At 40.8% G+C, this 17,488-nt stretch overlaps 1 protein-coding gene across 1 annotated transcript in view; it reads left to right on the top strand.

The window, feature by feature from the left end:
• The first annotated feature begins 6,256 nt into the window (after nt 1-6,256).
• The window catches only part of KDR (kinase insert domain receptor), a 47,516-nt gene continuing 36,284 nt past the window's right edge, over nt 6,257-17,488 (top strand). Inside the window, exons 1-5 of the mRNA XM_032151316.2 lie at nt 6,257-6,622; nt 10,655-10,748; nt 13,056-13,252; nt 16,781-16,911; nt 17,150-17,318. Coding sequence (XP_032007207.1) covers nt 6,556-6,622; nt 10,655-10,748; nt 13,056-13,252; nt 16,781-16,911; nt 17,150-17,318 — 658 coding nt within the window. The 5' untranslated portion in view covers nt 6,257-6,555. The remainder of the gene's footprint in view (nt 6,623-10,654; nt 10,749-13,055; nt 13,253-16,780; nt 16,912-17,149; nt 17,319-17,488) is intronic.

Here is a 17,488-nt window from a genome sequence, read left to right as displayed (position 1 = left end):
AAGAGGATGGAGAGTTTGCTTTATATTTACTAGAATATAAGCCTCTATGAATAAAATCGAACACTGTTGGACACATTCAAGGCGGGCCTGGCTTTGTGGTGACATAGCCTTCTTTTTCTTGAACATACAAATATAACAAGTTAAATGTATAAATCACACAGGGAGTGAAATAAACTTAGATGTTTAAAGAAGGTAGATAATGAGAAACAAAGGGTATGCTCATGATCTCCCAAGGCGCAACAGTTGTAAGTATGAATGGGCTCTGAAACTGAGCCAACATCTGGTGAGGTAGTCATAGGCTCTGGTAAGTTGAAAATAAATGAACATGGAAAGAAAAATACAGTAAACATGAGAAAGTGTCAGTGCAAACATGTAATCAATAAATGGTCATATTTAAAAATATAACAGCCCCTAGAAAAGAGAGTTGATCTCTTTTATAGTATTTTTATTTGTAAAAGTAATACTTTCTTGGTTTGAAAAAAATTATAGAAATATATGAAGCAAAAAGTACAAGTTCTCATCCCTCTGCCTCTGTGCCTCAACCATTTCCCCAAGGTAGGTATTTTTTTGGTGTGTACCCTTCTAGATATTTTCTGCAAAATTTTCTATTATGCATGTATGTCTCCATGTATCTCTTCTCTATATCTATATCTACACCTCAAAGAAATATAGAAAATACTATCTTTTTTTTTAGTCAGGGTGTCACTTTGTCACCCAGGGTGGAGTGCTGTGGTGCAATCATAGCTCACTGCAGCCTCAGCCTCCTGGCATCAAGCAATCCTCCTGCCTCAGGATCTTAAACTGCTGGGATTACAGGCATGAGCCACCATACCTGGCCAGGAAATATTTTTGAACAGTTGATGTTCTTAGGTGATGAAGGTATGTGTGGAAGACACCTAATTAAAGGCCTTGGTAACAAGTACTTTAAGGAAAAAAATTAAACATCTATTGAATCCTTATTACCACCATCACCATTTTACAGTTTATAGAGCACTTTCATGAGATGATCTCATTTGAGTCTCGTAACAGTCCTTAAGTTAGGTAAGAATTATTATTTTCATTGACAAATGATGAAGCTGCTGCCTGAAATGATTAAAAGATAATGCTCAAGGACATTCCAATTCCTTATTTTCACCATATCAAGGAAAAGACAATGGAAAAGTTAGTGTTATATTGGCCTGTGCATCCTTTGATTACAGTCATTTAAAACAGATTTTTTTTTTTTAATCATGGAAACTTTCAAACATGTAAAAGTAGAGAGAATAGTCAAATGAATCTTTAAGTACCCACTGTTCAACTTCCACAGTTTTTTTTAAAATTTTTTTTAAAATTATACTTTAAGTTCTAGGGTACATGTGCACAATGTGCAGGTTTGTTACATATGTATACATGTGCCATGTTGGTGTGGTGCACCCATTAACTCATCATTTACATTAGGTATATCTCCTAATGCTATCCCTCCCCCCTCTCCCCACCCCACGACAGGCCTCCGTGTGTGATGTTCCTCTTCCTGTGTCCAAGTGTTCTCATTGTTCAATTCCCACCTATGAGTGAGAACATGCGGTGTCTGGTTTTTTGTCCTTGCGATAGTTTGCTCAGAACGATAGTTTCCAGCTTCATCCATGTCCCTCAAAAGACATGAACTCATCTTTTTTTATGGCTGCATAGTATTCCATGGTGTATATGTGCCACATTTTCTTAATCCAGTCTATCATTGATGGATATTTGGGTTGGTTCCAAGTCTTTGCTATTGTGAATAGTGCCACAATAAACATACGTGTGCATGTGTCTTTACAGCAGCATGATTTATAATCCTATGGGTACATACCCAGTAATGGGACGGCTGGGTCAAATGGTATTTCTAGTTCTAGATCCTTGAGGAATCACCACACTGTCTTCCGCAATGGTTGAACTAGTTTACAGTCCCACCAACAGTGGAAAAGTGTTCCTATTTCTCCACATCCTCTCCAGCACCTGTTGTTTCCTGACTTTTTAATGATTGCCATTCTAACTGGTGTGAGATGGTATCTCATTGTGGTTTTGATTTGCATTTCTCTGCTGACCAGTGATGATGAGCATTTTTTCATGTGTCTGTTGGCTGCATAAATGTCTTCTTTTGAGAAGTGTCTGTTCATATCCTTTGCCCACTTTTTGATGGGGTTGTTTGTTTTTTTCTTGTAAATTTGTTTGAGTTCATTGTAGATTCTGGATATTAGCCCTTTGTCAGATGAGCAGATTGCAAAAATTTTCTCCCATTCTGTAGGTTGCCTGTTCACTCTGATGGTAGTTTCTTTTGCTGTGCAGAAGCTCTTTAGTTTAATTAGATCCCATTTGTCAATTTTGGCTTTTGTTGCCATTGCTTTTGGTGTTTTAGACATGAAGACCTTGCCCATGCCTATGTCCTGAATGGTATTGCCTAGGTTTTCTTCTAGGGTTTTTATGGTTTTAGGTCTGACATTTAAGTCTTTAATCCATCTTGAATTAATTTTTGTATAAGGTGTAAGGAATGGATCCAGGTTCAGCTTTCCACATATGGCTAGCCAGTTTTCCCAGCACCATTTATTAAATAGGGAATCCTTTCCCCATTGCTTGTTTTTGTCAGGTTTCTTGAAAATTGGATGGTTGTAGATGTGTGGTATTATTTCTGAGGGCTCTGTTCTGTTCCATTGGTCTACATCTCTGTTTTGGTACCAGTACCATGCTGTTTTGGTTACTGTAGCCTTCTAGTATAGTTTGAAGTCAGGTAGCATGATGCTTCCAGCTTTTTTCTTTTGGCTTAGGATTGTCTTGGCAATGCAGGCTCTTTTTTGGTTCCATATGAACTTTAAAGTAGTTTTTTCCAATTCTGCGAAGAAAGTCATTGGTAGCTTGATGGGGATGGCATTGAATCTATAAATTCCCTTGGGCAGTATGGCCATTTTCACGATATTGATTCTTCCTATCCATGAGCGTGGAATGTTCTTCCATTTGTTTGTGTCCTCTTTTATTTCATTGAGCAGTGGTTTGTAGTTCTTGAAGAGGTCCTTCACATCACTTGTAAGTTGGATTCCTGGGTATTTTATTCTCTTTGAAGCAATTGAACTTCCACAGTTATTAACCTTTCACCAATCTTCATATAACTTGTTAGGACATGGAGTCCAAAATACTGCTGGTAACGTAACCAAATTTGGAGACCATGGAGAGTAATTTATGCAGTGTGCTTTGAGTATGAACAATGTATATTCTGTATGTACAAGCCCAGAAAAGTAGCTGGAGACAAGAAGTGCTTAAAGATTAAATTAAATTTGTCTTGGGTGAGGCTGTTACAATGATTCCTCATTTAAGCTCATCTTGACATTATTTTCACCATCGTAACCCCAGTTCCTGGTTCAATGCCTAGCATATAGTAGGTGCTCAAAAACTGTTGAATGAATGAGCCTGCTTTGCAGTTTAGATCTCAGCAGCATGAAGAAGCCCATGCCTTGTAGTATAACTAACCTTTCCAGAATGTTTCTTAATGTGTATCTGGTACTTACTATGTCCAAGATCTTTACTAGCTGTGTTGGGGCCTATTCCAAATGCCTTACATGCAGTAACTCCTTTAATTCTTGTAAGAACCCTATGAAGAAGGTACTATTGTAATTTTTTTTGTGTTTCATAGATAAGTTACCAGTAAGTTGGTAAAGATCACACAGATCATAAGTGGTAGATCTGGGAATAAAATCCAGGCAGTGGCCCCAGAGTCTGTGCACTTAACTACTACTCTGCTGTAGCATCTGAATAGCATCTGTGGGACACTCCACACATTTGGGGCACTTTGCTAGGTGCCGTACTGTTGGGTTAACTCCCAAAAGTCACTCCTTTGCAATGCCAGATAATGAGAGCGTGCTGCACATGGAACAGACTTTCTATCTTTTTTTTTTTTTTTTTTTTTAACAGACTTTGCCATTTTTTTAATGAACCTAAGGCACTTCTAAGTGCTGTGTGGGAGGGAATGTGGTAGGCTGATTTCACTGAGACTCTGCCAAATTCTGGTCTTGCGGCCATCAAAGACGCATCATTTCCTCCAAGACTTCTAAAGGGGGCTATTACCATGGGCCTGCAGGTTCTGGTTTGCATTCAGAGGAGACACTATCTTCTTAAATGAGACATGGAAGAGGAAGTGTCATGAATTGTAAATAAGGCTGATAGGGAATTGTTTGGTGATGGGGATGGAGAAAAACTGCCCTCTCCAAACAAGGTTCCATCTCCCACCCCTTTATCCAACTCTGCCAGAGTCCATCCTATTTTATTTGCTAAGTTTACTAGCAGGAAGAGAGGAGTTTCTTTAAAGATTCTCTCCCCTCCCCAAATAAATACCTCCCAGATAAATATGAGTACATCTATACAGTAGAGCACCATGCCAACATTGAAAAGATGGAAGGATGGAGCTTTGTTTGCAGCCAGCTTGGGTAACATAGTGAGACCCTGCCTCTGTATAAAAATAAATAAATAAATAAATAAATAAATAAATAAATAAATAAATAAAAGATGGAGATTTAAAGGTTGATGTAGAACGAATCTCCAATGTATATTATAAAGTGAAGGCTGGGCAGGGTGGCTCATGCCTGTAATCCCAGCACTTTGGGAGTCTGAGGCAGGAGGATGGACTGAGTCCAGGCATTGGAGAGCAGCCTGGGCAACATAGTGAGACCTTGTCTCAAATAAATAGATACAATTTAAAGGGAAAAAAGCCAAGGCTCAAACAGCATTTATACCAAGCAATTGTGGGAAGAGAAGGGTGACATATCTACATACTTGTGCTTAAGAATCTGCTTGGAAAAAATAGGAAACATAAAAATGCCTCTGCCAAAAGAAAGTCTTTTCACTCTAAACCTTTTTGTGTTTTTCCAACATTTTTTTTTTGCTATATACATTCATTATATTTCAGAGTTAAAATATTTCACCTGTCAACTTGGAAAAGTAAAAGCGTGAATACAGTAAATATTTAAAAACAGATGAAGATAAGTAACAGGTTACATTAATTGTATACAATCAATTTAGTTTGAATTAGATGTAGATAAAATAATTCTGTGTGTTTATCTTGGTGAAGAATGGTCCTTTAGGTTGTCATTAAAAAGCACCTCTGGGAGGTAAGAGACATAGGCATCTGGAAGATTCATATTCAATGAAGTTAGGGGACATCTGATGTCACTCCTCAGGTGTGGGGAGATATGGACAGAAAACAAGAAGGAACGAATGTGGTCAGGAAGGAATTGGAGTTCCTCTCCAAACAGCTGCCACAAGAAGTCCACACACGTGGAGACAGTTGTGCAATTTGGTCACAGAGTGTCCTAGGTGCTTTTGCTTCATTGCTCCTCCACTGAAGCCGGCTGGCAGCTGGCCTCCTTCCCCTGGGCCTAAGGATATCTTGGCTGGAAGCTCTGCTCTGAAAAGGGGCATGGCCAAACTTTCACTAGGGCTCTTCGTTGGGGAACACGATGGACAAAAGTCCTCTCTCACGGAAAGCCTTATGCCAGGGACGGGCCCTGTATACCTCCAGTTCCCTGGAGCCCTGCTACAGGTTTTGTGGCGAGAGCCAGGCAGGGGTCCCAAACGAAAATGCCTTCTTGGGGCTAGGCAGGTCACTTCAAACTTGGAGCCGCCAAATATTTTGGGGAAATAGCGGGAATGTTGGCGAGCTGGACGGGTGCGTTTTCTGATTAACAGCAACCAGATTCAGCTTTTTAAATTACAATTATGCTGGTCAAACAAAATACCCTAATACAAAAACCAAAACTGCTGGCAGGAGTCGCTGCCAGCTTGCGACCCGGCATACTTGGCTGAGTATCCGCTTCTCCCTTGTAGCTCCAAACTGCTGCAGATTCTCGGCCACTTCAGACGCGCGCGATGGCGAAGAGGGTCTTGCACTTTGAAGCGCCTGGTGAGGGCGCGGTGCCCCTCGCTGCGCTCCTGGTGATGCTCCCCAAATTTAGGGGACCCGCAAGCGATTAAACCTTGGAGTAGCTCAGTGCCCGTTACCGACTACTTTTTATTTACACCAGAAACAAAGTTGTTGCTCCGGGATGTTCTCTCCTGGGCGACTTGGGGCCCAGCGCAGTCCAGGTGTGTGGGGAAGTGGGGAGACGTAAATGGGCTTGGGGAGCTGTAGATCCCCGCCGGGTACCCGGGTGAGGGGCGGGGCTGGCCGCACGGGAGAGCCCCTCCTCCGCCTCGGCCCAGCCCCGCATGGCCCCGCCCCCGCGCTCTAGAGTTTCGGCTCCAGCTCCCACCCAGCACTGAGTCCCGGGACCCGGGAGAGCAGGCAGTGTGTGGTCGCTGCGTTTCCTCAGCCCGCGCCGGGCATCACTTGCGCACCGCAGAAAGCCAGTCTGGCAGCCGGGATATCCTCTCCTACTGGCACCGCAGACGCCTCTGCAGCCGCGGTCGGCGCCCGGGCTCCCTAGCCCTGTGCGCTGAACTGTCCTGCGCTGCGCGGTGCCGCGGTTCCACCTCCGCGCCTCCTTCTCTAGACAGGCGCTGGGAGAAAGAACCGGCTCCCGAGTTCTGGGCATTTCGCCCGGCTCGAGGTGCAGGATGGAGAGCAAGGTGCTGCTGGCCGTCGCCCTGTGGCTCTGCGTGGAGACCTGGGCCGCCTCTGTGGGTAAGGAGCCCACTCTGGAGGAGGAAGGCGGACAGGTCGGGTGAGGGCGGAGAGGACCTGAAAGCCAGATCGAACTCGGAATCGTAGAGCTGGAGAGTTGGACGGGACTTGACACTTTGCGATCTTTCATTTACCAGTGGGGAAACTGAGGCTCACAGACTGGCCCAAGATTACCCAGCGAGTCTGTGGTCGCCTGTGCTCTAGCCCAGTGCCTTTTCCAGGACTCTGGTTTGAGACAGGGACCTCCGCTGGAGCGTGTCCTGAGATGCCGACACACCCTCAGGCTCTTGGGGGGCAGGGGTGGGAAGGCGCCCGGGGCTGGCAGGCAGGAGTTGCCTCCGCAGGCGAGAACAGGCGGTGAAAAGTTGTCTGGCTGCGCGCAATATCCTAGTCCGGGCCCGAGGAAGGAAACCTTGCAGGAACCTCAGGCCGGGTCTCCCGGATCGCACGATACACTCGGTTCTGCCTCTTTGCGGGACCCGGCCCGTTGTTGTCTTTATGCTCGAACACACTTGCACACCCACTGCGTGAAGTGGGTTCTGGAGCGGAGAGAAACTTTTTTTCCTTCCTTGGTGCGGGACGCCGCTCTCCTTGCAGAGCGAAGAAGGGGGGGGAAATAGGGACTTGTCCTGGGGGCTTTGACAGCTTCCCCAAGGGTCTCCAAGTAACAGCCAACTGTCCTGCGTAAAGCACTGCACATCTTTCAAAGCGCTGTGGTCCTTGGAGTAAGCGCATTGTCAGAAGTTCAAGCTCCGAAAACCTTTCCTGTGGGCCTTGGTACCTAGCTTTAGTGCCATTCCTTCCTTTCCCTGCCACCTAAAATTTCCGTCTCCTTCAATTAGGAACACACACGTTCTTCATGCAATAACTGTCTGTCTTTTCTTCCTCACTTCCGTTTCTCTCCCCACCCCTTAGATAATATTTCTTTCCTGCAGCCAGTTTGCTGATGTCCAGATTTCCACTCTTTGCAGGGTGAGAAAGGGGAAAGAGTCAGAGAAAGAAAAAAAAAAGTCGAATAGTTCAGGGAAAAAAATTTCTTACTTCCTAAGACAAGAATCACATGTCTTAAAAGACACTCACACCCACATACAGTACGAAGATCATCTGTCCATGGTTACTGAATTTTCTTTATAATGACTTGGTTCAACGGGTCCAGTCCACCATGGACACTCATTTGTCCCTGACAAGCCCTCTCTCTCCCCCTTTATGGGAAGAGAATGAAGGTCTGGAACATGTGGTTGGTTGCTCTGTATTCCACAAAGAAGTGACTTGCTTTTAAGCCTGGGGTGTTTCCTAGCGCAGTAGTAACGGCAGGCGGGTCGCTCTGAATATAATGGTGAACTTGCCCTTTTGGAGTGCATTACTTGCTTAATTGGATTGGGCTGTAATTGGTGCCATCAAATTCTAGAGACAGAGGCACTTTGTTTTTCCTTCCCGTCTTTGAGCTGTAAGGGTAACAGTGCACAAATTAATTAATATTGGTTATGGGATTTGAACATAGAAGGGCTTTTTATTGAGTAGTAACATATGTACCTCTTACAGTTATTTCTTTAGAACTTTCTGAAGGGTCCAGCTCAAGCTTGCCAATGAAAGCGAATGAAGTTTAACGGAGCAAAAACAAAAAACAAAAAACTGTATTGGTCTACAAATATGAATTTGAAGTTACTGAGAGCCTTGTTGAATAGATTTTTGTTGTAAATGTGTCTCTAGAATAGTATGGCATTGTCTCAGCTTCCTATGAATGAAGGACATACCTTTTCTTTTTTAAAATATTTGTTACACGGGAAAGTGTGTCTAGAATGTGATCTGTGGCAATAAATTATGAGGGACCTTCAAGAGTTTCTCATTTTGGTAGCCGAGTGGGCACAGCTTATTGAGAGTCATTTTTACTGTCATTTGTTTTCTCACAAGAATGTGCCCAAATAATGGTTTTTTTCTCATTTGGATTGCAGTGTGAATTGTACATCATGTTTTCAGCATCTTTCTCAACCTAGTGTTCCCCAGTCAAGTTTGAAATCTGTGTTATCAAATGAATTGTTTTCATTTTCCTTTTCTTAGATAAAGTGGGACTCCAGGTTTCATTTTGCTTTTAAACATTTTGGTTTTTTGTTTGCCTGTTTTGGGGGCAGTTGTTTCTTTCATATTAAAAAGTACTGTGCAGGCTGGGTGCAGTGGCTCATTCCTGTAATCCCAGCACTTACGGAGGCAGAGGCAGGAGGATCGCTTGAGTCCAGGAGTTCAAGAAGTGCCTGGGCAACATAGCGAGACCCCATTCTTTATTTAAAACATAAATGTAACCCCCCTTCCACACACAAAGTACTGTGCAAATTAATTAAACATGACCACCCAGACCAGCAACTGTTCAAGAGTGGCCCATAGACCATCTGTGGTAGGATAACTTGAAATGCTTGTTAAAATGCAGATTTGTAGACCCAGGGATATTCTGACACAGTCTAAAGTCTTAAGAACAAAACTGCCCTAAACATAAGTCAGGGCAATTAATTTCTGAGATATATTGATATAACTTAGTTTCCAGTTTTTTAAAAACCATATTATTGACTTAAAAACCATGATATTGAGCAGTTATGTCAGTAACTTATTTTGCACATCTGTGTGGTGCGTGAAAACATGTGCAGTCACTTATTCATTTTGCCTGCATTTGTTCACATTGGGATCCTCAGATTCAATGCATTGGATGTTTGCACTGAATATTTGCTTATACTCTCTCTATTTATACCGTCTCATACTTCCTCCTATTTGTTCATACTCTCTTATTTGCCCAGCAAGGTCAATGCCAGTTTAGGCCTAGGGAGTCATTTTTTCTTAGTTGATATGACTTAGAAAGCTTGGGTGCCTGCCCAGCATCAATTACTTTTTTAAAGCTGATATTTTCTAGGTCTTGATATTTATTAAGACCCTAGCATAGTGGACAATTTTTCTTTCTCTCATGCTTTTTCAACACCTCATAGCTCTTCACATTTAGTTGACAGAGAATTCAATTATCTTGCTGTAGGGTGACCCATGGTGAGGAATCTATGCCGTGGTACTTTTCTGGTTCTTATCCCTTATAGGTAAAGACAAGTTTCTTATGACTGAAGCTTGATGTCAGGATGAGTTCAGGGCTTTGATGAATAAGTTCAGATCTCCCAATTGTAATTCATTAGCATTACACTTAAAAAAAATTATATACGTTTTTAAAAAAGGGTAATGCCAATGAATTACAATAGAGAGAAAAGTACATTAGTTTGCATGTATGTGTGAAATTGGGAAAATTTTTCACCAAAAAATTCATATACTTTTTAAAAAAAGGGTAATGCTAATGAATTACAGTAGACAGAAAAGTATATTAATTTCCACATATGTGTAAAATTGGGAAAATTCCACACATACATAAAAGTATATTAATATGCATGTATGTGTGGAATTGGGGAATGTTTTCTCTTCCTCAGTTTCTCTCCCTTCTTTTAATGTACAGTCTTTATGAGACATTATTTCAGCTGTGGCCGTTTGGTTACCAGGGGAAGCGCACTAGAAAATTGATAAAGGAAAATGAGACAAGGTCATAGATTCTCTCACTCCCTTCAGGGTACGTAGATGAACTATATAGAAATCCGTCTAAGTGGGATTCGTTAATCAGCAATTTAGTCAAATGTGTACATCCTATGTTTTATAAGAAATGTCAGTGGGTCCTTTCCCAAGGGAGTGAGATCATCAGATGAAGGTTCATTTGGTTTCAATGTCCCATATCCTTTTGTAAGACCTTGAAGTTGGCAATGCAGGAAAACAGGAACTCCACCCTAGCTCCATGAATTGCAGAACTGTTGTGTTGGTTTATGACCATCTGCCCATTCTTCCTGTTATGACACAGCTTGTGAACTTTTACTGAGAATGGTGAAAAGTAAATTCCCAGTTTTATACAATGAATTGCTGAAGAGGCCTTTTAAAGTATAGATTATGCATTGTTTATGGAAGGTGTTTCCTATTAGGTCTAACTCAGTGGCAACTACATTCATTTATTTAATTTGTTTCTAGGTTTGCCTAGTGTTTCTCTTGATCTGCCCAGGCTCAGCATACAAAAAGACATACTTACAATTAAGGCTAATACAACTCTTCAAATTACTTGCAGGTAAGGATTCATTCTAGATCTAGATTTCTTGTGTTAAGTAACTGATTGTTTATTGAGTGGAAATAATTTCCAGTAGAGCAGAATTATAATAGAGCTTGTAGTAATTGTTCATGAGTGGTGAGGTTTCTAAGAACTGATGTAATAATGGAAAACGAGAAGAATTTTCTCTCAAAAATTCTGTACAATTTTGCTGGCGTTTTTATACTATTCTCTGCCAACATTCATACACACACACACACACATGCACACAAATACACACACACACCCACATTCCAATAACCAGTACCGCCACCCGGCATATAGTAGACATACGCTCAATAAATATGAATGAATAAATGAAGTTGAGGGCATACATTTAAGGAATAGAGTTGAAAAAATTTGGGACTGTATTATGCTCAGTATGATTCTTGAACATCTTATTATCCCTTTCCAAAAACTTTGCTTTATAAGAAATTTATTACTGTAATTACTTAGGCAGTAATATTTAATAGCAATTTAATATTTAGTGGGTAATATTACTGAGCGCATGATCTACATAAATAATGGACTTCGGGCTCTGCCTTGATATTCTGGAATGCATCGTTCCCCACTTGCTAGCAACAAGTCATGCTATTGATTTTTGGTAACTGGAGAAGTAGACTTCTTTGTCAAGAAGAAGAGGCCTTTAAATTTTGCCTTTCAGCCCTTACCCCAGGATGAAAGATAGAAGACCCTTGGGTTTAACATAGTGATCACACATGAAAGGCATGGAGCCTTCTTAGGACCTGTGTGTTTTTGGTAGAGACTGTGACAAGTGGAGGTGATGTTACCCTCCTGGAAGAGTGCTGGGGGTCCACAAAGGACCTTGGGTAGCTTATTGCCATTGCTTCATACTTGTTGAATACTAAGCATTAAACCGAATGACATACATCTATTTTAGACTGCAGTATAAAGAATACCCTAGCCCCTTACCAATACCCAGCCCTTGGGAAAAAACACAGTAGCAGCTACTGTTTCTCTAGCTTTACTTGCTTAAGACACATTTCCCATTAGATTTTCCTTTTACCGACCCTCGATAACAAGGTTATTTGAAATCCCCAAGGATCCCATGCTCGCTTTTTAGAACTCTGCATAAACATTTCTTATGTTCTGAAAAAAACCATGGAGTGTGTTAAAAGTAACTTCATTGATTTAGCTGCAACTTCCTGGAAATTTTAAGTTCTTTGAATGAAGGGCCAATAATGTTACATTCTTCTTGATGTTGACTATCTTCTTATCTTCCTTGGGGCCTTGTAGAGAAATGCTGCAGTACAAGCCATCTATGTTTTCATACGAGGTCCTTACAAGGTCCTGAGGGCCTCTTACTTCCACCTCCTTCATTCCTAACCTCACTTCTTACTCCACTTTGCTCACTCTTACCTGGCTGCTCTGGCTTCCTGGCTATTCCCTTAATACTCCAGATATGCACCTGCTCCAGGGCCTTTCCATGTGCTGTTTTTGCTCCTGTAATATTGCTCTTCGTGATGTTCCTATGGCTAGCTTTATCAAGACCACCTCCTGCAAAATTCTTTACCCTTTTCTTTGCATCTTCTATATTTTTCTCCATAGTACTAAACACCATCTTTTATACAATAAACTTTACTTACTTTTTAATTGCCTGTTTTCTCCAGTTAGACTGAGGTTCCGTAAAGGCATTGATTTTTGTCTGATTTGTTCACTGCTCTTTCTCTAGTCTTTAACAAGTTTGGCACATAGTAGATGCTTAATAGATATCTGTTGAAAGAAAGAATGCATTAATTAATGGAAAACGCAGGAATCTCTATAAGTGACTTCTGAAGCTGAGTTTATAACTTTTCATCATATGTCAATCCGACTTGTTGGTAGAAGACTTTGTTTTTTGTTTTGTTTTATTTTGTTTTTGAGACAGGGTTGCCCTCTTGCCCAGGCTGAAGTGCACTGGTGTGATTTTGGCTCACTGCAACCTCCATCTCCCGGGTTCAGGCAATTCTCATGCCTCAGCCTCCTGAGTAGCTGGGATTACAGGCATGCACCACCACACCTGGCTCATTTTTGTATTTTTAGTAGAGGCAGGATTTTACCATGTTGCCCAGCCTGGTCTCGAACTCCTGGCCTCAGGTGATCCACCCGCCTCGGCCTCCCAAACTGCTGGGATTACAGGCATGAGCCACCATGCCTGGCCAGTAGAAGACTTTGACTGTGTCTGTTGAAGAGTTTATTTAAGTTTCAAAACCAAATTTTCTCTTTTCTTAGAAATAGCCTCACAGTCTGGCACTTCATATTAATACCTCCCTGAAATTAATTTTTCAGGGGACGGAGGGACTTGGACTGGCTTTGGCCCAATAATCAGAGTGGCAGTGAGCAAAGGGTGGAGGTGACTGAGTGCAGCGATGGCCTCTTCTGTAAGACACTCACAATTCCAAGAGTGATCGGAAATGACACTGGAGCCTACAAGTGCTTCTACCGGGAAACTGACTTGGCCTCAGTCATTTATGTCTATGTTCAAGGTAAGTGGTGAAATAAAATTCATTTCCCACGTCTCTTTACCGGTTATAAAAGACAACAGGCTCAAAGAAGAATTGAGTACAACAAAGGGCTTGCTCTAAAGGCTGTTTGCCAAGAGGAATACACAAAATTCTTCTCTCCTGAGGCTTTCTCTGAGAAATAAGACTCATTGATTCTGGAGCTTGGGCCGTGTTACCTCTCTTTTGCTCAGTTAGTTTGGGTCTGATGTTTGTTTCCAAGGTAGATCTGTGTTCACTATTGGCCATTGAGACTTGTAAAAAGTCTTCTTATGTTTGAGAAGAAAACCTAAAATTCTTGAAATCGAGGAAGATTTGGCGGTGAATTATGGAGAAATTTCTATGGAGAGATAAGTTATCTACAGCAGAGTAGGAGATTTTCCCAAGAATGCATAGGAAAGCATTTTTTGCCAAGGGCTCTGGAGTTTTTTGCACATAGGAACTTTTTTTTCCTTACTAATACTTCATAAAAAACAATTCCCATACGCATGTGCAAATAAAGACATTGCTTCAGACTCTTCTCAGGACAATGTTTCTTTCCTTTGCTTATTTGGTCTGAGATCTTGGATGATATGCTGTATCTTTCTAGGATGTGCAATTTGGGATTGATATTATGAAGGCTGACTTAACATACATATAATAAAAAATAAATGTCACACATATTCTGCATTTATAATGAGTTATGCATTCTTTTGTGTTTCAAAAATCTTACACTATCTTATTTTTTCTGTGAAAACCTAACTTAACTAATGAGATCTCTATGATATAAATTTAAGGAATGTAAGAGCTGCATCGTAGTTTGCTTGGATGTACCAAATATTTTTCTTTTCAGTGAAGATAAACAGACATTTTATGTATTTATGTATATGCCTTTCTACATCCCAGAGTATTTGAGACAGGTGAAGATGACTTAGACTTTTTTCCCAGAAGCAGCTTTCACAGGGCAAGAATTTCATCAGCTTTGGGAAACACACTTGTATATCTCTGCTTACATTTCAGTAGTGTAATATGGTCAGTGCAATGAAAAAGTGGAGACTACATCAAAATAACCTATGCCACTGGATTCACAATGTGTGAGAAATATCTTTGCCCAGAGTAAGCATTGTCCAAGATAGAATTCTGTGCCCTCCTCCTTCCCTTCACAAGATTTGAAAGAGACAAGGCTCACATCTTGGAGAATTTCTGGCTCCTTTTGACCTGGCAGTCTTGAGAGATGCAGCTCGGTCAGAAGATTGCAAGGATTTCCTGCTTTCAGCCTGTCTAGAAATACTACAAGATGAACCTCCCCCATGATCTCTCATTATTTACTTCTTCCTAAGTCAGGAAACTTGGAGGCATGTGAAAATTCATTTCATGAGTTTCAGTAAATATTTTATTTTGAGAAGCTGGGTGGTTGTTTGGGTTTCTTTTGTTTATTTCCTTTTTTGAGATACAGAAATAGAATTGATTTACTAAATAGGTTTAGTCTTACGTCAAAAGGTTAATTTAGCTTCCAAAGGCTTGCTCTGTAAGCAAGTTATGTAATATTTCATAACATGTGGATGAAAGGTAGGCAATATTAAGAAGTGGCAAATCCTAGCACTGTTTATTGGTACACTGCCTGTCTTTGGGTATACCATTAAATTCTGCTTCCTGTCTAAGCCTAAAGTTCTAGGAGTTGGGCTGTCCAAGATTTTGTCCATGAAGTTAAACAACGGGAAAGGAAACACTGAAGTATTCTCTATGGATAGGTGTTTAATGTCCCCTCTGGTCCCCACCTTACTTCCCTAGTCTTCTGACCCCATTCTCTTCAGCAATGGATGGAGCCAGGAAGTGAGCCCTGGCCTCATAAGATAATGGCTATGCCATGTGGTGGGCTAGATTGGCTGCTTTTCTGTGCTTTCCAGCTGGGAAGGAAATCAAACTTCTGCTGTTGCAGGGAATTAGCTGCCTTTGCCCCTGTGGTTTAATTAACTCTTTCTTCACTTTGACTGACTACTATGAAGCACTCTGAAAATGCTTGATCAGATTGTGTTGGGCATAGCAATGTGAAATGTTATCTCTCTGAGATTTCAAGCATGACTCCACACCACATCATCTCTATCTCTCGGGAATGGACTGGGTTTCCAGCAGTGTGTTAACATTGTATAAGTAATGTTTGAATGGCCTTGAAATCTTTTTTTTTTTTTTTTTTTTGAGACGGAGTTCTGCTCTTGTTGCCCAGGCTGAAGTGTAGTGGTGCTATCTCGGCTCGCTGCAACTTCCGCCCCCCAGGTTCAAACGATTCTCCTGCCTCAGCCTCTGAAATAGCTGGGACTACAGGCACGTGCCATCATGCCTGACTAATTTTTTGTATTTTTCGTAGAGATGGGGTTTTGCCATGTTGGCCAGGCTGGTCTCAAACTCCTGACCTCAAGTGATCCACCTGCCTCAGCCTCCCAAAGTGCTGGGATTACAGGTGTGAGCCACTGAACCCGGTCAGAATCTCTTCAGTTTTCTTCTCAGTCTTTGGAATGGTGACTTTTCAAATGTTTGTCATTGAAGATATCAATGACTGCTGAATGTTAAACTAAATGCAAAAACAATTAAACATGGTTTTAGAAAGAATCATATCCCTAGTCTTCAGAATCTTAAAATGCTCACATGAAAGGTCCTCTTGAATAACCAAATTCAAAAATGTTAGCTGTTTCCTGTTAATCTAAAGATCCTTTGGGATCCATTCATTTATTTTCATGGAATTTACATTATTTACCTAAAGAGAGAGCACATGAGTATTTTAAACATCAGTAAAACTTGTCGGTAAAGTGTATAGATTTATTTTTATTTTGTTGTTGTTGTTGTTTACTCATTAACAAATTCCTACCTTTTATTTTATTGTTGTCTGGAAATTCAGTTTCAACATTTTTTTTTTTATTATACACCAGTTAGAATGGCCATCATTAAAAAATCAGGAAACAACAGGTGCTGGAGAGGATGTGGAGAAATAGGAACACTTTTCCACTGTTGGTGGGACTGTAAACTAGTTCAACCATTGTGGAAGTCAGTGTGGCGATTCCTCAGGGATCTCGAACTAGAAATACCATTTGACCCAGCCATCCCGTTACTGGGTATATACACAAAGGACTATAAATCATGCTGCTATGAAGTGTATAGATTTAACTTTAAATTTTAAAGTAAATATTATCCTTCATTTTGAAAAAATTATAATGCTTAATCTTTTAAAATGTGAAATCCATAAAAATATATTCTACTTGTCAATAAACCTTGTGAAAGGAGTCAATGTCAATTGGGAGTTTTTTCAAAATTTTTATACACACAAATATATACACATGCATGTGCACGTGCACACACACACATACACACACCCTCCTGTAGCACAGATATCTATCAGCAGAATAATCTGTGGATGCCTTTGCTTGTGTGAGGTGTCACTTCCAGTCATTCACTTGTCTGGTTAGAGTTAGGAACCTGAAAAATGACCAACTTTTCTAGTAAATACTATTAACTCATTAATAAAACTAAATTTTCTTCCAGATTACAGATCTCCATTTATCGCTTCTGTTAGTGACCAACATGGAGTCGTGTACATTACTGAGAACAAAAACAAAACTGTGGTGATTCCATGTCTCGGGTCTATTTCAAATCTCAACGTGTCACTTTGTGCAGTAAGTTGCATCTCCTCCAATCGTCTCTTAAGTTTTTATAATTTTAAGCTAATATTAAGATGGGTAGCCTGTTTATAATATTCACAATGAGTTTTAAGGATCCTTTAGGAAGGGTCAAATGCAATGAATAACCCTAATTAGTATTCTTAAAAATAAGATGAATTCTTCAGTGATCATTGTACATGGCTCTCATTTTTGGTACTGAATTAAGTATTTGATATTTCTTTTTATTACCCAGAGGTACCCAGAAAAGAGATTTGTTCCTGATGGTAACAGAATTTCCTGGGACAGCAAGAAGGGCTTTACTATTCCCAGCTACATGATCAGCTATGCTGGCATGGTCTTCTGTGAAGCAAAAATTAATGATGAAAGTTACCAGTCTATTATGTACATAGTTGTCGTTGTAGGTAAGAGGAAAGTTCCTTTCCATATCATTAATAACATATCCTTGTATTAAGATCTTGGAGATAACGACATATAGTGAAGAAGGATATTGAAAAGTATAGGAACTCAGGATACGGTGTTGGGCAATTCATCTGCTCTTCTCTACCAAATAAACCGATGTGCAATTGAGGTC

Source organism: Hylobates moloch, unplaced genomic scaffold (assembly GCF_009828535.3).
Source record: "Hylobates moloch isolate HMO894 unplaced genomic scaffold, HMol_V3 SCAFFOLD_2, whole genome shotgun sequence".
In the NCBI taxonomy this organism is placed as follows: Eukaryota; Metazoa; Chordata; class Mammalia; order Primates; family Hylobatidae; genus Hylobates; species Hylobates moloch.
Note: the sequence above shows the minus strand (reverse complement) of the source record. Positions and strands in the feature narration are given on the sequence as shown.